General features: G+C 42.9%; 1 protein-coding gene and 1 pseudogene across 1 annotated transcript; both read left to right on the top strand.

The window, feature by feature from the left end:
- The first annotated feature begins 2,283 nt into the window (after nucleotides 1–2,283).
- LOC143030978 (uncharacterized) lies at nucleotides 2,284–18,156 on the top strand. The gene is made up of 2 exons (XM_076194284.1): nucleotides 2,284–2,354; nucleotides 14,318–18,156. The coding sequence occupies exon 2, from the start codon at nucleotides 14,422–14,424 to the stop codon at nucleotides 15,811–15,813; it is 1,392 nt and encodes a 463-aa protein (XP_076050399.1). The 5' UTR covers nucleotides 2,284–2,354; nucleotides 14,318–14,421; the 3' UTR covers nucleotides 15,814–18,156.
- The window catches only part of LOC143030198 (zinc finger MYM-type protein 5-like), a 6,718-nt pseudogene continuing 3,308 nt past the window's right edge, over nucleotides 17,855–21,264 (top strand).

Here is a 21,264-nt window from a genome sequence, read left to right as displayed (position 1 = left end):
GGCACCAAACGTAACCGGACCACCGCTTACCACCCCCAAGCCAATGGACTCCAGGAACGGTTCCACCGCCAACTGAAGGAGTCGCTGAAGGCACAACCCTCATGCGACTGGGTCGACGCCCTTCCCCTGGTGCTTCTCACGATCCGCGTCACACCTAAGGTCGACAATGACATTTCCCCATCGCAGCTACTTTACGCTGAGAACCTTCGCCTCCCTGGGGAAATTGCCACGCCTGCCGTCGGCGATCCGGATCGTCACGCCCTCCTCCAACTCATCAAGGACACATTCGCCAACACCCGTCCAACACCCCCTCGTCCACCACAACCACAGCCGGAGCACCTTCCCCCGGCCCTGTCTACAAGTGACTACGTCTTCGTCAGGAAAGACTCCACACGAGCTCCTCTTCAGTGCCCATACGACGGCCCCTTCCGAGTCCTCAGCAGATCACCAAAGTACTTCGTGATCAACCGAGGTGCCAAACCGGATAGCGTCTCCATCGACAGGCTCAAGCCGGCCCATCTCCCCATCAATCCCCCTACCAAACCTCCAGGGCCACTACAATACATCTTACAACATGGTCCTAACCCCATCCTCACCACCGAACCAAGTCATTCCTCACCCCCCGAAACACTCTCCCTTCCAAACCAACACTCCCCTCCTGCCCCTGACTCTTCACCATACACAGATCACACGCACACGACAGCGAACCCTTCTCCTTCTCCCACCCCGCAACCACATCCTTCTACAACTGTTCCCGGCACCCCGCAAGATCCTCCCCACCCTACGCCCCCACTCTACCATGCAATGCAACAATTCTCATCCAACCTTATGTCTCCACAGCTCCATACTCAACCGACCCCACCTCGCCAGGCATCTGACTTCGACCACACCACCCTGCATTCGAGCCCCCCTCCATCAAGGCCCTCCTCGCCAGACATGCCCCCTGATGGAATGACCACACGTTTTGGGCGAGTGATACGAAAGCCACACCGATTCAACCACGTCGCGCGCGTCGCTCCCTATCTCCCTCGACGCCCGCTCTCGAAGAGAGGGGGAGTGGTGTAGTGACGCAGCCACAGGCGGTCACACACTTCCCATAGTTGGCAAGAGGTGAATATGAGCTAGCCAATCAGGAGCCAGCAAATGGTTCTCGAGCGGCTAGCGACCTCTCTTGCCAACTACGCTGAGCCGCGAGCGACCCTTAAATAGGGCAGCGGCGGCCAGTCAGGGCAGAATAGCTCCTGGTCAAGTCCTCCTATGCCATGACAACAATCTAGCCCCTAATTGCTCGCGATTCGCCCGGTGGCAATAGCCCTCTTTTATACACTACTATCTTTTCATTTTCTAACAGACGTTCTTCCCCTCCCACAAAACCCGATCCCGCGCAAGCGAGGTGGTCTTTTCTTGAATTCCAGAATTCCAGAATAGTAGTAGCCACGGCAGCAGCAACAACATCTCGTCCAGTCTTGTAGCAGTCCCATCGAGCCTCGCCGTCATCAGCCGCCATCGCCTCTGACGTTAGGTTCACCGTCCAGCTACGACTGATCGGATCCACTAAGCAGTGGCTATTACTTGTGGTTGTTTTACAAAAGAGATTAGAATAAGAGACCAAAGTGAATTTCATTTTCCCTGGCTTGTTCGAACCAAACCACTACAATCTGGCTTCAGTGCTAACCTGTTGATAGCTTTTAGCCACTCACTACGGCTATTCACACTTAGTGACAACATACGGAACTTCAAGTGACTGTTCTTCTTTCCACTGAAGGTACATCCTATTACACAGCAACTTTTGGGAATGGTGTCAACAGAACCTGCGATTAGAATCTAACTGAGAGCTCCTCTCACGTGTGTTGTTGCTTTCCCCCAATCGAATATGGAGGCCTGGTTGCAAAGGCCGGGGACCCGGATATCCGACCGCGAGAATATGCAACTATTTATTATCCCAACTGACTATAAAGCGTTTAGTTTGTGTTTTGCTTCTTTCGTTCATACTCTTAACGCGAGAATAATCTTATCCTAAATGTTTTTGTTTTGTTTCTTTCGTTTATATTCCGCCCGAGGGCCTCCTTCATCTTTTCTCTTGCTTTCCATATGTTGTGTAGTGTCTCCTTTTTAACATCTATTTTTGCTTTCTCGAATAAGAATTTCCCTGCCGTCAATTCATCTTTGCCACTATCTACTTATGTTTCACTCCATTATTCTTCAAGTCCCTGGCATTGTTTATTTACATAAGACGTCATAGACAACGAAGCTATGAGTTGCACTCTTTCATCTACTGTACGTGAAGAGCTTGTTTTCGTGGCTGTGCTACAAAAGTGTACCTTTCTTGAATTCGGAAGTTAAATCATATAGTGGTTAAGTAGCTGAGTGAATGCGTTGTGCAATTACTTTTGACATTTGCTACACTTCACTTACCGTTTGGTAGTGTAATTGGCATTTTGAACAGGGGTAAATGTGCGGGTATTTATCAAGTTGTTTGCCAGTCTGGCACCTGCAATTACCTATATAGTCGGTTAGCTCATATCATTCTGCATGTTTTTAACCCCAGATACAAGTACTACAAACTAATAGTAGTGTCAATAGCTATTTAAGAAAAATTGAGATGAGTGAACACCTTTATATTTACCAAGGCCAAGGGGATAGGTTAGGTCAGATCAGATCTCAATGCTGCAATTCTTACCTTTATCTCTTATCATGAAGTATTTTAAAACCCATATGTAAGTATTACCAAGTAATAGTAATGTTGGTAGTGATTTTTAGAAAATTGAGTCTGGCAAATATTTTGGTATATAGTATAAAGTCATTTGCTAGTCTCACAGCTGCAAACTTTAACTTTATCATTGGCTAGCACTTATCATTGTGAGTATTGTGAGCTCCATATATAACTATCGTATTCACTGTTTCTTCATTCAGTTTGTTCCAGATATCTACCACTCTGTGTGGGAAGCTATTTTTTTTTATTTCTTTTTTCCCCCAGATTTCTTCAGTAACCATCCTTTTTATTTATTTATTATTTTTATGTCATCTTGTTTTTCTTTTATCCCACCTTAGTAAATCATCTCTATCAAGCACTTCCATCCCTTTCATAATTCTGTAGATGGTTAGTAGATCTCCTCTTTCTCTTCTTTGTTTTAGGGATGGTACCGTATTTTTCGGACCATAAGGTGCAGGCAAAATCCTTAAAATCGGCCAAAATCGGGTGGTGTGCCTTATAGTGAGGTGCGCCTTATGTGTGGCTTCAGTGCAAAAAAATGCCTCGGACAGTGACGTACTATTTTGACACGTTTCGTAGCTAGCCTGCCGATGACGACAGTGCATAGGCCAAAAGTTACAACCAAGTTATAACCAAGATGCATGTATCTTGACAAGAAAATTGTGAAAACTTTGAGAGTTTTTGAGTCCATGCCACCGCATTCATTCACGCTATCATGGATATGACATGATAGCGTCCACAACATAGACAGCCGTTTTGCATTGGTCTAGTCTCCTCCATTCAGTCTGTAGTCATTTGGGTTTTTTTTTTTTTTTTGTTTCGACCATGGGCGCAATATAGCAATAGAAAATTAATTATTTTGTAAATTAGAATGTATCAATGTGATATGCAATTTTGTGGGCGGAAATGAAAATAGAAAAATACCTTGCTACAAGCAAATATGCTAATGAACAAAGTCAGTAGCATAGGATTGAGACGCCATCTTTTCGTCTGTCAATAGACGGCCTCGGTACTTCCGACAGTACCTCGTCAGGTACATTTTCTTGAAGGAATGTTATGGAGCGGAAATACATGCATTCCCTCAAGTTGCAAGAACTTTGTATACCCCGCAAGCTGCAGGAGTGGTCGAAAAGCCCGCCAACGTCTCTCACGACGATGACAATGAGGATGAGCTGGGAATAAAACTGCTAATGTTGGTTTTATTCTCCACAATTCCCGTTATGTGTTTATGTTATTTTTTAGGGGTATTGGCAAGACAGACTGTCCATGGAGGTGGTCTGATTTCACTCACCAAAATAAAAAAAATATATCATTTTTGTAATTTTGCTAAATCCCAACCGATTTTTCTCATTCAACAACGAAAATGTTCAGTTCTGAATGCACTCACATGTGCAAGATTATCCGATGATGAGACCAGGTGTGCCTTATGGTCAGGCGTGCCTTATGTTAGGATGGGGAATAGCAAATTACGGGTGTGCCTTATGGTGCAAAGTGCCTTATGGTACGAAGCACCTTATGGTCCAAAAAATATGGTAGTTTGAATTTGTCCAATCTTTGTTCGTATGTCAATTTGGAGAGCGTTGGTGCCATCTTTGTCGTTGCTCTTTCAATTCTTTCTAATTTCTTTATGTTCTTTTTATTACTGGGTGTCCATAGTGTTGCAGCATACTCCAATCTTGGTCTTATCGATGTAACTAATATTTTCTTTACCATTTCTTTCAAATGCCACTTTCATCGATCTTAGTAAATTGAAAGTTTCTCTATTTTGTTGATATGTTTGTCTGGTGCCATGTCATTGCTGATAGTTACTCTTAGGTCCCTTTCAGAGTTGACTTTGATACATACATACATACATATACCAAGGCTTTTTCCCCCTTCCAAGGGAGGTAGCCACAAAGGGAAAGGCATAAAAACACTCCCACCCATTTCATCCCTAAATACACTCCACACCCCTCCCACCCTTCCTCTCATCTGAGCACCATCTGGATGACGGGTCATCCCTGAACCCTGCCCACCGCCCTGGGTCAGAAGCAGTGTCGCAAGACACAGTACATCCACAGCAAGGCCGCTTCATTTAATCGGCGACCCCCCCTCTCCGTCCCCCTTTGCATATAAAGGGAGGACGGGGAGAAATCCCTTCGGGCTGCGTCAAAATTTACTCACACATACTCACACATTCCTCCTCATGCAGTCACAACATCATCCATATACAACCATTCTCCACTCACCTCTGTCTTCCGTCCTCTCCCTTCCTTCCTCAACAGACATTCCCCTCTTCCCCAAAGCCCCCTTCACCCCATCCATCCACCTCATCCTAGGACGTCCCCTCATGTTCACTCCCTCCATATCTGCCTTCCATACCTCTTTTACTAGTCTTTCTTCACTCATTCTTTCCATGTGTCCAAACCATCCTAATATTCTTTCATCAACCCTCTCTCCCAAATCCTTTTTCACCCCTGTTCTCCTCCTCACCTCCTCATTTCTCACTCTATCTAGCCTAGTAACCCCCACCATACTTCTCAGACACCTCATCTCAAACACATTCAAACTCCTTCTCTCTTCTTCTCTTATGTTCCACGTTTCTGCCCCATACAGTGCTGTTGGTACAATCACTCCTTCATACAGTCTCCTCTTCGCATCCATTCCTAAATGTCTATTTCTCATTACACTCTTTAAACCACCAAGGCATTTACTCGCTTCTCTCAATCTACATTCTACCTCCACCTTCACTCCACCTTTTCCTGCTACACTTGCACCCAAGTATCTAAAACTATCCACTTCCTCCAGTCGCTCTCCCTTAATGTTCACTTCCAGTCTACTGCCACTTTCACCCCTTGTACATCTCATCACCTTACTTTTACCCACATTTATCTTTAGCTTTCTTCTATCACATACTCTCCCAAACTCTGCCACCAGCTTCCTCAATCCCTCCTCTGACCCTGCCACAAGCGCAGTGTCGTCCGCAAACAACAGCTGGCTCACCTCCCACTTTTCTCCATTTTCTTTAACCATCTCCAATCCCTGACTCACTACCCTAGCATTCACCTCTCGCACCACCCCATCCATGTATAAGTTGAACAGCCAGGGCGACATAACGCATCCTTGACGAAGTCCCACCTTTACTTCAAACCACTCACTCTCTCCATTTCCAATCCTAACACATGCTCTACTACTCACATAAAAACTCTTGACAGCTCCCAAAAGCTTTCCTCCTATCCCATAAATCTGCATAACCTCCCACAGTGCCTTTCTGTCTACCCTATCATAAGCCTTTTCCAGATCCATGAAAGCCCAAAAAACATCCTTCCCCTTTCCTATAGCTTTCTCACATATCTGTCTTACCACAAAGATCTGATCTACACAACCTCTACCCGTCCTAAATCCACACTGTTCCTCACCAATTACTCCTTCTGTTCCTCTCCTAATCCTCTCAATTAAGATTCTCCCATAAGCCTTCCCTACTACACTCAACAGGCTAATCCCTCTGAAATTACTACATTCACACTTGTCCCCTTTTCCCTTGTAAAGAGGAACTATACAGGCACTACTCCAGTCCTCCGGTACTCTACCCTCTCTCCAGCAAACATTAAATAATCTCACCAACCAGTCCACCATCACTGAACCTCCCTTTTTCAGACATTCTGCATGACATCCATCCAGACCAGGTGCCTTACCTGCTTTCATCATCTTTACAACTGCCTTCACCTCATCCTTCCTTATTTCTCCTCCATTCTCCTCACTCATCACTTTCATTTTTTTCGTATTTCCCACTGCAGCTATCTTTCCTTCCCTATCCTCCTTCACATTCAGCAACTCCCTAAAATATTCTGCCCATCTTCCCCTCACTGCCATCTCTTCCATTATCAACTCTCCATCTGTACCTTTTACCTTTTCTTCCCTACTTGATTCGCCTCCTCTTCCTCTCTTAATTTCTTTCCAAAACATCTTTTTATTACTTTCAAAATTTTCTGTCATACTCCTACCCCATTTCACATCTGCTCTCCTCTTTGCCTCCTTTACCTTTTGCTTTACTTCTCTTTTCTTTTCTTTGTACGTCTCATATGACTCCCCTGTCCTCTTTTGTAACCAATCTGTGAATGCTCGCTTCTTCTCTTCTACAACCTTCTTTGTTTCCTCATCCCACCATTCACTACCCTTTCTTCTATTTCCCCCTGTCCTTCTTGTTCCACACACCATCCTTGCACACTTTAAGACTCCCTCCTTGAACCATCCCCATTCCTCCTAAAGACAAAAAAAAAGTGACTTTTATAAAGTCCCTATATTCTATTTTTACTTTTTCCAAATTCCATTATATTTCATTTCCTGATGTTGAAATTCACTTCACACTTCTGACTCCATTCCCAGACATTATCCAGATCTTTCTGTAGTGATTCACAGTCTTCGTCTGTACTTACTCTCTTTAGTTGTTTTGTATCATCTGCAAAGAAGTTCATATAACATTCCACACCTTCATCCATGTCATTTATATACATAGCAAACATTATCGGAACCCCAATACAGAACCTTGTGGGACCCCACCTATCATCTCTTCCCAGGTCGAGTTCTTGTCTCTAAGTACCACCCTAATTTTTCTCCCGTTCAAGAAATCTTTCATCCATTCCAATAACATTCCTTGTTATTGGAATGTGTGTGTGTGTGTGTGCAGATGAACCATAAAACTGGCACATGAGCCAGTAATATGCTGGAAAAGTAAACAAAATACTCAAATGCATTTGTGTAATTCGTATCTTCAGGTGAGATACAGAAATGGTATACCAGATTTTGTTGTTGAAAATGTGTCTGTATTGATTTACTATCCTTAGTATGGGTTCTTGATTGGGAATATGTGTGAGCATTGACTTTTGCAATATGGGCTTGTGTTTTGGGAGTCTGTAATGTTACTGAGGGTTTTGGTAATGATGTAGAAGAGGGTTTTGTTGAAGATGCAATGGAATGCAGTGCTAAAGATGAGGTGGAGGGATTTGTTGATGATACAATGTAACTTGACAAAATAGAGAACTTGTTCCGGACTGAACAGCGGTAGCAGGATTCTCATAGAAGTGGAGGGATGGGGATGGAGTGGAAAGAGAAGACATATGTCTTTGCTCCACCATCCATCCGTCAAAAATGAAGTACATGCTTGGCACTACCAAGACTAGCCAGTTGAAGAATGTCTTCTTCAAGACAGTACTCTTTGCATTGTTGAGAATGTATTAAGTGAGCTTCTCTGCTATGGAAACTATGAAGTTCTGATTCACAATCAAGAGTAGGGTGTGAGTCAAGGCCAAAGCAATGACTGCATTGGGGACCATTTGTACAGGTCTTCCTTCCATGGTGAAACTCTTAACACTGGTAACACTGTAAAAGACAATTGATGAAAACTTTTATTGGGAGAGAAAGAAGACCAATATTTACTCACTCAGGGAGATATGGACCATAAAATGTGAGCATGAGCATGCTACTGAATTTATATTCTCTTGTCTCTGTCATTCCGTGAACATTATCAGGGCATAACTGATATTTCTGAGAATTTATGTAGGTCTTGGTTGTGGATATGTGCTCTGTAGTAATTAAATGTTTGGTGTTGTTTGATGGATTTGAAAATTCCATCTGAAGGACAAGGTAAATGAAGGAACATTATGGCCTGTGTTGTCCTTACCTCAGATTATCCTTACCATATTCTTTTAGGTTACAAGCACCCGGCTGCGCCGACCCTGGCTACGCCAGGGGTACTTGGCCTGCGGCGCTGCTCGCGCTGCTCGCTGCTTCCTGGGGGCGTCCCGCCGCTCGTGCTGGGGGCGCCCCGCCGTTCCTCCAGGGGGCACCCCGCCGATCCTCCTAGGGGCGCCCCGCCGCTCGTGCTGGGGGCGCCCCGCCGTTCCTCCTGGGGGCGCCCCGTCGATCCTCCTGGGGGCGCCCCGCCGATCCTCTGGGGGCGCCCCGCCGATCCTTCTGGGGGCGCCCCGCCGCTCCAGCTGGTGGGCGCCCCGCCGATCCTTCTGGGGGCGCCCCGCCGTTCCTCCTGGGGGCGCCCGGCCGATCCTCCTTGGGGCGCCCCGCCGCTCCTCCTGGGGGCAACCGGCCGATCCTCCTGGGGGAGCCCCGCCGATCCTCCTGGGGGCGCCCCGCCGCTCCTCCTGCTGGGGGCGCCCCGCCGCTCCCCCTGGGAGCGCCCCCGCCGATCCTCCTGGGGGCGCCCCGCCGATCCTCCTCGTAAAATTCTGGAAACATTGTACTATGCTCTGATTTCAACATCTGAAGTTGTTTACAGTTTTTCAACACTACATTTTTAATTATCTTCTTAGTGTTTATCACCCATTTCCAAAAATGTCTCTATCTTCGTTTCTTAGCAGCAAAAGAATCCGGCATCTTTACACCGCGCCACTGCCCACAGGTGTCCCCAAAGTACCATGGACCCCGCCCCCCTGGCCAAGAATATTTTTATAGATACTTAGATTTGTAGGGAACACTCCAGTCTCTCTCTAGATACTTTGCAGCATGGATAATTTACCTCTGTTTTCGTTATTGTATGTCACAAACCAGTAAGATGTAGGGGTATGTTCTTTGGTAGCATGTTCTTCAGCATCATGGAAGAGGTGGGGATAGTAATCATTCTTGCTGTCAACTACATTACTTGATCAAATGATCTCAGCAATTAGGCTGTCATCTTCAAGGTGGGAAATGCTCACATGGGACCAAAACTCTTATAATATCCAACTCTGCATTGATTAATGTTAATAGGCAGGGACACCTTTTAAGCTGAGATAATACTAATATCAAATAAAGGATCCACAAAGGGGACATTCCTAAAAAAAAGTAAAGGCATAAGAGGGTCTTTTAATGTGCATGGATGTGGTACAGATGAGAGTAAAATGGAAGAGATAGGCAGTATGTTTGTGAGAAGAAAGATGGATGTGTTGGCATTTAGTGAAATTGGGAGGGGAGATGTGGGTTTTTATGAATGCATGTGGGCCTGGTAGTGAGAAGAGCGTAGAGGAAAGGGAGGCTTTTTGGATAGATTTAAATGAATGTATAGATGGTTTAGGGAGAAATGTCAATGTAGTAGTATTGGGAGACCTTAATGCTAGGGTAGGAAATGAACCAACAAACAGAGTGTTTAGAAAGTGTAGAGTTCCAGGAAAAAGTTGTAGTGGAGAATTGATGGTAGAGATGTGTCTAGAAAGAGAGTTGATGATAGCAAATACAGTGAGGAAGAAAGTCAAGGATGGGAGAGGGTGGTGGATGAAAAGGTGGTACGAGTAGATAGAGCATTAATGAACTATATAATGGTAACCAGAAGAATAATAGAAATATTTAAGGATGCACATGTTCTAAGGGGAGGGAGTAGGGGAATATCAGATCATTTTTTGATGGAAGGTAAGTTGAGAATGGAGGATAGATGGAGAAAGAGGAAAAGGACAGAAGGTAGGGAGGTGCTTAAAGTGAACTGCTTAAATGAGAAAGAGGAGGAGTACAAGAAGAAGCTGAGAGAGGAGTGGGAAGGAGTAAAGGATTTAGAGTAGTACTAGGAGTGGAGGAGGAATGGGGATGGTTCAAGGAGGGAGTCACAAAATTAGAAAAGATGGTGTGTGGACAAGGTGAATAAAAGGAAATAGAAGAAAAAGTAGTGAGTGGTAGGATGAGGAAGCAAAGAAGGTTGTAGAAGAGAAGAAGCAAGTATTCGCAGATTGGTTACAAAATAGGATAAGAGAATCATATGAGAGGTACAAAGAAAAGAGAAGACAAAGCATAAAAGAGGAAAGAGAAGAGCAAATATGAAATGAGGTAAGAGTATGACAGAAAGTTTTGAAAGTTATTAAAAGATTTTTGGAAAGAAATTAAGAGAGGAAGAGGAGGCAAATCAAGTAGAGAAGAAAAGGTAAAGGGTGCAGATGGAGAGAGGATAATGGAAGAAATGGCAGTAAGAGGAAGATGGGCAGAGTATTTTAGGGAGTTGCTAGATGTGAAGGAGGATAGGGAGGAAAAGGTAATTGCAGTGGGAAGTGCTAAGAAAATGACAGTAGCTGAGGAAATTTGAAGAAGGTTTGAAAAGGTGAGGTGAAGGCAGTTGTTAAGATGATGAGAGCAGGTAAGGCATCTGGGTTGGATGGGTGTCATGCAAAATGTCTAAAAAAAAGGTACAGTGATGATGCAATGGCTGGTGAGGTTATTTGATGTTTGCTTAAGAGTGGGTAGAGTGCCAGAGGACTGGAGGAGTGCCTGTATTGTTCCACTCTACAAGGAAAAAGGGGACAAGTGTGAGTCTAGTAGTTTTAGAGGGATCAGCTTGTTAAGTGTTGTTGGGAAGGCTTATGGGAGGGTCTTGATTGAGCGGATTAGGAGAGGAATAGAGGGAGTAATTGGTGAGGAACAGTGTTGGTTTAGGACAGGTAGGAATTGCATGGATCAGATTTTTGTGGTAAGATATGTGAGGAAGTTTTAGGAAAAGTTAGGATGGTTTTTGGGCCTTTATGGATTTGGAAAAGGCTTATGACAGGGTAGACAGGAAGGCACTGTGGGAGGTATTGCAGATATATGGGATAAGAGGAGTCAAGAATTTTTATGAGAGTAGTAGAGCTTGTGTTAAAATCAGAAATGGAGTGAGTAGTTTGAGGTAAAGGTAGAACTTCACCAGGGACATTTTATGTAACCTTGGCTGTTCAATTTATACATGAATGGGGTGGTATGAGAGGTAAATGCAAGTGTAATGGTTAAAGAAAATAAAGAAAAGTGGGAGATAAGCCAATTGTTATTCGAAGATGAATGTGGGTAAAATAAGGTGATGAGATATACAAAAGGGGAAAGTGGCAACGGACTGGAAGTGAGTATTAACCCCTTCACTCTGGGCCAAAATCTCGCAGGCAGCATTAGCTGCCAGACATGCGATGTTGTGTCATAATACTTGCATTATAAAAGATAAAGTCACCGCTGTATTAATTGTTTTCTCTTTCACCCGTGAATTTTGATAACCATAGAAAATATGATGAAGCCAGTTTACAGAGTATGGGGGTCATGCAGGTACAACTACAATAAATATAATCAAGACGCCAATGTTGGCATCCTCGGGTACCCACTTGCTCCTCATGACGCCTACGTAGGCGTCACCGTATGGAAGGGGTTAAGGGAGAGAGACTGGAGGAAGTGAATAGTTTTAGATACTTGGGTGTGAATGTGGCAGGAAAGGAAGGAGTGGTGGAGGTAGAATGTAGATTGAGAGAAGCAATTGAATACCTAGGGAGATTAAAAAGTGTACTGAGAAATATGCATTTGGGAATTGATGCTACGAGAAGATTGCATGAAGGAATGATTGTGCCAACAGCACTTTATGGGGCAGAAACATGAAACGTAAGAGAGGAGTTTGAATGTGTTTGAGATGAGATGCCTGAGAAGTATGATAGGGGTTACTCAAGGAAAAAAAAAAATACTTTTTTTTTTCCAGAGCCATTTTCCTTTTCCTTTTTTTTTTTTCAATTCTACCAGAGCCATTTTTGATACTTCCAGAGCCATGTTTTTGCAAGTTCGATTTCCTTCAAACTATTGGAAGGCTAACTCATTACTCATGTCAGAGCGAGTTTGCATATGTACAGTGTATGTATACATGCAGTGATGTGGTATTGGGTATGGTGCATTGTACATGTAGTCAGCGCGTTGATTGGGCAGCTAGTTGCATGCAACCAATGAACTTCCCTTCATACAGGTACCATGCAATTCAAAACTAGCAACATTATGTATCACGATAGTCGTGTAGAGTCTAGTCAACATGTACTAGTATACGTGTGCATGCAGCTCATACGAAGCTAGGCTTGGTAAGCCATTGAACTCTAGCAGCGATACCACGTTGCGTTTATGATATCAATTGATAATGCAATGATTGATCACAGTTAAGTTTTGTTTGCTCTGATCCTTTCATCAGTGGTGATGGGATTCAGGGATTGCCATGATGGATAATGCATTAAAAACGTTGAATCTTGCCGCAGGAGCGATTTTTTTGTGGGGGATCGCTCCCGCTTTTGGATTTGTGAGAGCGACATTGTAACTTCCCCTGAGCAAAATCGCTCGTTGCTCCTGTGTATTTTTTTTTCGCTGGGGTTACTAGGCTGGATAGAGTGAGAAATGAGGAGGTGAGGAGGAGAACAGGGATGGTAAGGGATTTGGTAGACAAGGTTGATGAAAGAGTATTGGGATGGTTTGGACACATGGAGAGAATGAGTGAAGAAAGATTATTAAAACACCTGTGGAAGGCACAGGTAGGAGCTAACATGAGGGGGTGACCAAGGATGAGATGGATGGATGGGGTGAAAAGGTAATTGGGAAAGAGGGAAATGTCTGTTGAGGAAGGACAGGAGAAGACAGAAGATTGGGTGAATGGAGAATGGTTGTGTATGGATGATGCTGTAATGCATGATGAGGAAGTGGGTGGGGGATTAGGGGTGAGGGAGTGTGTGTGAAAAATAGATTTATATATCCTGAAGGGATTTCTAAGCCATCTTTTCCATTTCTAAATGAGGGGACAAAAAGGGGGGATCACCGTTTTAATGAGACGGCCTTGCTGTGGATATGCTGTGTCTTGCGATGCTGGTTTGACCCAGGGCAGTGGGCGAGATGCAGGGGTTACTGAGGAGCCAAGATAAGAGGGAAGGAGGGTGGTGGATTGGAATGAAGTATGTGGGGATGGAATGGATGGGAATGGATTTTATGCCTTTGTTTTTTTAGCTATCTTACTTGTAAAGGGGAAAAAAGCCTTTGTTTTATGTATATATGTATTATCACACAAGTGTCACAACTGGTAAGGGAGTCTCAGGCTTCCTGTAAGATGACTGAGTTTGTGTATATAATGCCTGTGTTTAAATGACTTGTAGATTGAATATGTGAAAGCACTAATTCTCATATTATACATTGTCTTCTTGCTATTTCCACATTTACTGGGATTGCACCTTCGATAGCAGTTCCTTCCTGATTACATCATGATTGTTGTGATTGTTTTAGTAGGTATATCCAATACTCTTTTTATTAGACAAACAGGTACTTTACTTAATGTGACAAGAAAAAATATGGAAATTTCACCTACAATTTAATTTATTATGTTATTCAGAAATAATAACACAGGTACACCACTTACCAGTGTATCTGAAAGGATGTGACTTGCATTACTTATTTGAGTCTGATGAGATGAACTGAATAAACCCCCATAGAGTTTGTCATATTTAGATTCTGGTCTTGTGAGCTCAAACATGGAATATTCTGGAATTGTGTTAAAATATGACTACTTTGGCAATCTGGGCTGTTTCCCACTTCCATATCTCATGACATTATGAAGAAGCCAGAGCAAAATTTTAGTCATTCCAGTTGTGGTGGTGTGAGTATGCTTGTAGCTATTGGATGGTTTTTAGCATATTTCTAATGTAAAGGTAGAGTGCAGTATGTAATAGTACCATATCTGTTAGTATTTATATTCTATGTTACATTATGATACAAAGGGTCTGTTTAGGTTCAAAGAGACTTGAATATCAAATGGTTTGTGCACACAACACTCACAATCCTATTACAGTGTATTATGCAATTTCAAAGAGTTAGATGTTAATCTTATGATTATATATTTTCCAGGAAGAGGGTAACTATCACCATTCCTTTGGAAGAGCTGTCCAGAGAATCCATATGTGTCACGTAATGAAGAGGATCTGGTGCGACATCTATGGCACAGCTATATCATGAATCATGTAAGACATCACATGATGACCCACAGAGGAGAGAAGTGTTTCCAGTGTTGCCTGTGTGATTCTGCTTTCTCAAAAAAGTGTGATCTCACAAAACATATGAGGACCCACACAGGTGAGAAGCCTTTCCAATGTGACCTGTGTGGTTCTGCTTTCTCACAAAAGGGTAATCTCACAAGTCATATGAGGACTCACACAGGAGAGAAGCCTTTCCAATGTGACCTGTGTGGTTCTGCTTTCTCACAAAAGGGTAATCTCACAAGTCATAGGAGGACTCACACAGGAGAGAAGCCTTTCCAGTGTGACCTGTGCAATTCTTCTTTCTCACAAAAGCATTATCTTACAATGCATATGAGGACCCACACAGGAGAGCATTTCCAGTGTGACCTGTGTGATTCTGCATTCTTAGAAAAGAAATCTCTAACAAAGCATATGAGGACCCACACAGGAGAAAAGCCTTTCCAGTGTGACCTGTGTAATTCTGCTTTTTCACAAAAGGGTGATCTCACAAGGCATATGAGGACCCACACAGGAGAGAAGCCTTTCCAGTGTGACCTGTGTGATTCTGCTTTCTCGCGAAAGGGTTGTCTTGTAAGTCATATGAGGACCCACACAGGAGAAAAGCCTTTTCAGTGCGACTTGTGCAAATCTACTTTCTCAGAAAAGAATTCTCTAACAAAGCATATGAGGACCCACACAGGAGAAAAGCCTTTCCAGTGTGACCTTTGTGATTCTGCTTTCTGTGTAAAGGGTAGTCTCACATGGCATATGAGGACCCACACAGGAGAGAAGCCTTTCCAATGTGACCTGTGTGATTCTGATTTCTCACAAAAGGGTAGTCTTGTAAGGCATATGAGGACCCACACAGGAGAGAAGCCTTTCCAATGTGACTTGTGCAATTCTACTTTCTTGGTGAAGGATTCTCTAACAAAGCATATGAGGATCCACACAGGAGAAAAGCCTTTCCAGTGTGACCTGTGTGATTCTGTTTTTTCATTAAAGGGTAGTCTCACAAAGCATATATTGACTCACACAGGAGAGAAGCCTTTCCAATGTGACCTGTGTGATTCTGCTTTCTCACAAAAGGGTAATCTCGTAAAGCATATGAGGACCCACACAGGAGAGAAGCCTTTCCAGTGTGACCTGTGCAATTCTTCTTTCTCACAAAAGAATTCTCTAACAAAGCATATGAAGACCCACACAGGAGAGAAGCCTTTCCAGTGTGTCCTGTGTGATTCTGCTTTCTCAGTAAAGGATACTCTCACAAGGCATATGAGGACCCATACAGGAGAGAAACCTTTCCAATGTGACCTGTGCGATGCAGCTTACTCAAGTAAGATTTATCTCACAAAACATATGAGGAGCCACATAGGAGAAGTTTTCTAGTGTGACCTTTGTGACTCTGCTTTTTCACAAAAGAGTTATCCCACACAGAATATGAAGACTCCCAGACGAGAGAAGCTTTTTCAGTGTGATCTCTTTAACGCTGGTTTTTCACATAAGACTTCTCTCACAAAGGTATAGGAGGATAGACATTGGAGAGAAGCCATTCCTGTATGATTTGTATGATGAAAAGATCACATTTCCGATGGCTTGGATTAAGCCAGCAGAAAGACAATTGCAAAAGCGATGCCTACACACTTAGAGTCCAGCATGGCATTCCCTTTGTTTTACCTGTGTAGAGGGATTAGGGAGAAATGCCAATGTTGCTGTACCAGGAGACCTTAATGCTAGGGTAGGAAATGAACCAATAGATAGAGTGATTGAGAAGTAAGTTCCAGGGAGAGGGTGGTGGATGGAAGGGTGGTAGATAGAATGTTAATTGACTATATAGTGGTAACCAAGAGTAGAGTGGGAAGAGTTAAGGATGTACATGTTCTAAGGGGAGAGAGTGGGGGAATATCAGATCACTTTTTGGTGGAAGGTAAGTTCAGAGTGGAGATAGGTGGAGAAAGAGGAAAAGGGCAGAAGGTAGGGAGAATGAGTAAGGAAAGATTAATAAAAGAGGTGTGGAAGGCAGAGGTAGAAGGAGTGAACATGAGAGGGCAACCTAGGATGAGATGGATGGATGGGGTAAAAGGGGCATTAGGAAAGAGGGGAATGTCTGTTGAGGAAGAACAGAACTGGTTCAGGAACTTTCATAGCGGACTGAAGTTTGGCATATTTTGCAAGTTTGTATGATGGATATTCAGAATGCAACATCAGTAATTCATCAAGTAAAATGTGTACATATTCTGTAAATAAAAAATGGAGGTCTATGGTGTGCACATATTATTTAGTTTGTCATATCAGAACAATACCAAATTTTTAGGTAATTATTTTAAATTTATCACATTGCTCCAGTAGGAAGTCCTTTGCAGTTTCATAGTTTGGATGCATATATAGCACAATAATGCTTCATACACTTACCATATGTTAGATCAACCTTCTTCGCCACTCCCATTGCACCTCTCTATTTTTTTTTTTTTTCTCTCTACATGAAATTTCATTGAAATGAAATGCAGCAAGTAGTACCGTAGTCCGAAAGTGGAAAATTAATAATGATAATTTTCAATCACCATGCATACATTTTATCATTCTCAATATAAATTCAGCCCCCTTGTTGATCATAGTGAAATTACATCAAGAGATGTTTGAAGTTAAATATGTACTTGCCTTCCTTTCATTGCTTCATAAAAAAAAAAAAAAAAAAGTGCTGGGACTTAGGAGCAAAGAAGCACACAACCTTGTGATAAGATTTCAGCACTGATGTTTATTTCGTTGGATCACTGTTGCAACTTACAGTGACACAGTAAACGATTTTCGAACTAGATGCTTTATAAAACCTTGCTAACACATGAAATATGACAGATCACTGATCAAGTTGGCAGCATGGAACGGAATTTTATAATGCATGCACATGGCAAGCATCAGGATATAAACAGCAAGCTTGACATCACAGCCTTACGAGAAAAGCTGAAAGTTGGCAAAGGAAAAGTTCATATACTACTGATATTTTGATAGGCCTATTTCTAATTACATTGCATGAAAACTAGGAATTATTTTTGCACTATTTTATCAAAAAAGTGACTAAGCTATACATCTAGCAAATATTCACCAACTCTTTGAGAACCTTCTCAGCAGATCTTTAAAGCTGTTCACTTGCCTGGTTGCTGTTTAGATTTAGTTGTAGCCAGTTGGGTTTTACTCGTATGACAGTTTGGCCAGTTTACTTCTAGTTGCACCTCAGTTTGTAGTTATCCCATTATTTTTTCCTATGCCCCTCTTTTATTTATCCCCATTCAACAGCTTGGGTCTGTCCTAATTATTGTTTAATGTTGATATTAAATTAGTTAAGAATTTTACCTGGTAGCTTCATGATCTCTATGATGTCTGTCTCCTTTTTTTTTTTTTTTTTTTTCCGAGCTCTCTATAATGGTCTTGACCAATGGAGGAGGACGGGAACCTCTGTACCTGTGGACACTACTTTCACTACAACCTGAGTGATGCAGCTTTCTCACAAAAGGAGTCTCTCACAAAGCACATGAGGACCCACACAGGTCTCTCAAGTATGACAGTGACTCGCACTGGTGAGAATCCATTGCAGGACTTGTTCAGTCAAGTGAAGTAAAACAAAACAAGAAGCATCTTATCAATTTCGCCCTCTCAAATAGTCTTTGTTGGCCTGAAAAGTGTGAATACTTGATACAGTTCCATTTTTCCCTGATGTATCAAATCAAGCAAAATAAAACAAAACAAAAAGCATGTTATCAATAGTCCTTGGCCTGAAAAGTGTGAATAGTTGATACATTTCCATTTTTTCCCCCTAATATATCAAATTCTGACTGGAAAAGAGAAAAAATAAAAAAAAGTTTTCCACAAAGACCTACTGTTAAGGAATAACAACATGAGCAATGTAGATACTGATTAAAGTGAGCCTTGGAATAGTAGATATATTAACAAAAGAAGAACAAAGTCGAAGCAAAAATTGGAAAGGAAGCCACTAGAAAGATCCATCCTCTCTTTCTACTTGACTTTACTTGAAAGGTAAACAAAGGAAAAAAAATGTGAAAACTATGGTAGGTAGTGCACACAGACATGGTCTGTATTCTATAGCCATTTGCAAATTTATGAAATAAAAGAAAAAAATTAAATAACAAAATGGCAAATAACCAATGCACCATGTCATATAGGAAGGAAGCATACATACATATACCAAAGGCCTTTTTCCCCTTACAAGGGGGTAGCCAAAAAGAAAAAGGCATATAAATCACTCACCCATTTCATTTCCTATATATTCCACTCCCCTCCACCCTCCTCCCTCCCTCTTATCTTGGCACCTCCTGGATGATGGGTCATCCCTGCATCCTGTCCACTGACCTGAGTCAGAAGCAATGTCGCAAGACACGGCACATCCACAGCAAGGCCGCTTCATAAATTCGGCGACCCAATCTCTCTGTCCCCTCATGCAGAAAAGGAGAAGACGGGGAGAAATCCCTTCGGGCTGCGTCAAGTTTTTTTTTCTCATACATACTTCCTCACCCCCCATCCCCCACCCACTCCCCCTCATGCATCACAGCTTCATCTATACACAACCCTTCTCCGTTCTCCCCTATCTACTTTCCTCTCCCGTCCTTCCTCTACAGACATTCCTCTCTTTTGTAAAGCCCCTTTCACCCCATCCATCCATCTCATCCTAGGACGCCCCCTCATATTCACTCCTTCCACCTCCACCTTCCTCACTTCTTTTACTAATCTTTCTTCACTCTTTCCATGTGTCCAAATCATCCTAATACTCTTTCATCAACCCTATCTCCCAGTTCCCTTTCTACCCCTGTTCTCCTCCTCATCTCCTCAATCCTCACTCTATCTAGCCTCGTAACCCCTATCATACTTCTCAGACATTTCATCTCAAACACATTCAAACTCCTCGCTTCCTCTCTCATGTTCCATGTTTCTGCTCCATACATTGCTGTTGGCACAATCACTCCTTCATATTGCCTCCTCTTAGCATCCATTCCCAGATGTGTATTTCTCATTACACTTTTTAATCCACCATGGCGTTTACTCGCTTCTCTCAATCTACATTCTACCTCCACCCCCACTCCTCCCTTTCCTGCCACATTTGCACCCAAGTATCTAGAACTATCCACTTCCTCCAGTCTTTCACCCTTAATGCTCATTTCCAGCCTACTGTCACTCTCCCTTTGTACATCTCATCAACTTACTTTTGCCCACATTTATCTTCAGCTTTCTTCTTTCACACACCTTCTCAAACTCTATCACTAGCTTCCTCAATCCCTCCTCTGATCCTGCTACAAGCGCAGTGTTGTCAGCAAACAACAACTGGCTTGTCTCCCACTTTTCTCCATTTTCTTTAATCATCTCCAACCCCTGACCCACTACCCTTGCATTCACCTCTCACACTACCCCATCTATGTAGAAATTGAACGGCCAGGGCGACATAACACATCCCTGACGAAGTCCCACTTTTACCTCAAACCATTCACTCTCTCCATATCTCATCCTAACGCAAACTCTACTACTCTCGTAAAAACTCTTGACTGCTCTCAACAGCTTTCCTCCTATCCCATATATCTGCAGTACCTCCCACAATGCCTTCCTGTCTACCCTGTCATAAGCCTTTTCCAGACCCATAAAAGCCAAAAAAACATCCTTACCTTTTCCTATAGCTTTCTCACATATCTGTCTTACCAAAAAAATCTGATCTACACGTCCCCTACCTGCCCTAAAACCACACTGTTCCTCACCAATTACTCCCTCTGTTCCTCTCCTAATCCTCTCAATCAAGACCCATAAGCCTTCCCAACTACACTCAACAAGCTGATGCCTCTGTAACTACTACACTCACACTTGTTCCCCTTTTCTTTGCAAAGCGGAACTATACAGGCACTCCCCCAGTCCTCCGGCACTCTACCCTCTCTGAAACATTAAATAACCTCACTAGCCAGTCCACCATACTGTACCTCCTTTCTTCAGACATTCTGCATGGCACCCATCCATACCAGGTGCCTTACCTGCTCTCATCATCTTAACAGCTGCTTTCACTTCATCCTTCCCTAATTCTCCTCCATTTTCCTCACTCGTCACTCTCATTTTCTTAGCGCTTCCCACTGCAACTACCTTTCCCTCCCTATCCTCCTTCACATTTAGCAACTCCCTAAAATACTCTGCCCACCTTCCTCTCACTGCCTTCTCTTCCATTATCATCTCTTCATCTGCACCTTTTATCTTTTCTTCTCTACTTGATTCGCCTCCTCTTTCTTTTTTAATTTCCTTCCAAAACATCTTTTTATTACTTTCAAAATTTTCTGTCATACTCTTACCCCATTTCACATCTGCTCTCCTCTTTGCTTCCTTTATCTTATGCTTAACTTCCCTTCTCTTTGCTTTGTACCTCTCATATGATTCCCTCGTCCAAATTTGTAGCTAATCTATGAATGCCTGCTTCTTCTCTTCTACACCTTTCTCTGCTTTCTCATCCCACCACTCACTACCTTTTTCTTCTATTTCCTTCCGCCCTCCTTGTTCCACACACCATCTTTGCACACCTTATGACTCCTTCCTTGAACCATCCCCATTCCTCCTCCACTCCTAGTTCCACTCTATCCTTTACTCCCCCCCACTCCTCTTTCAGCTTCTTCGTATACTCATTCTCCTTTTTTTCTCATTTAAGCACTTCACTCTAAGTACCTCCCTTCTTTCTGTCCTTTTCCTCTTTCTCCACCTATTCTCCACTTTCAACTTACCTTCCACCAGAAAATGATCTGATATTCTCCCACTCTCTCCCTTTAGAATATTTACACCCTTAACTCTTCCTACCATACTCCTGGTCAC

This window comes from Oratosquilla oratoria, chromosome 12 (assembly GCF_046742065.1).
Source record: "Oratosquilla oratoria isolate Oo_2021 chromosome 12, ASM4674206v1, whole genome shotgun sequence".
NCBI classification, from domain to species: domain Eukaryota; kingdom Metazoa; phylum Arthropoda; class Malacostraca; order Stomatopoda; family Squillidae; genus Oratosquilla; species Oratosquilla oratoria.
Note: the sequence above shows the minus strand (reverse complement) of the source record. Positions and strands in the feature narration are given on the sequence as shown.

Excerpts from the sequence above, each read along its gene's own strand:
- LOC143030978 (XM_076194284.1), top strand. The coding sequence starts at position 14,422 with ATGAATCATGTAAGACATCACATGATGACCCACAGAGGAGAGAAGTGT.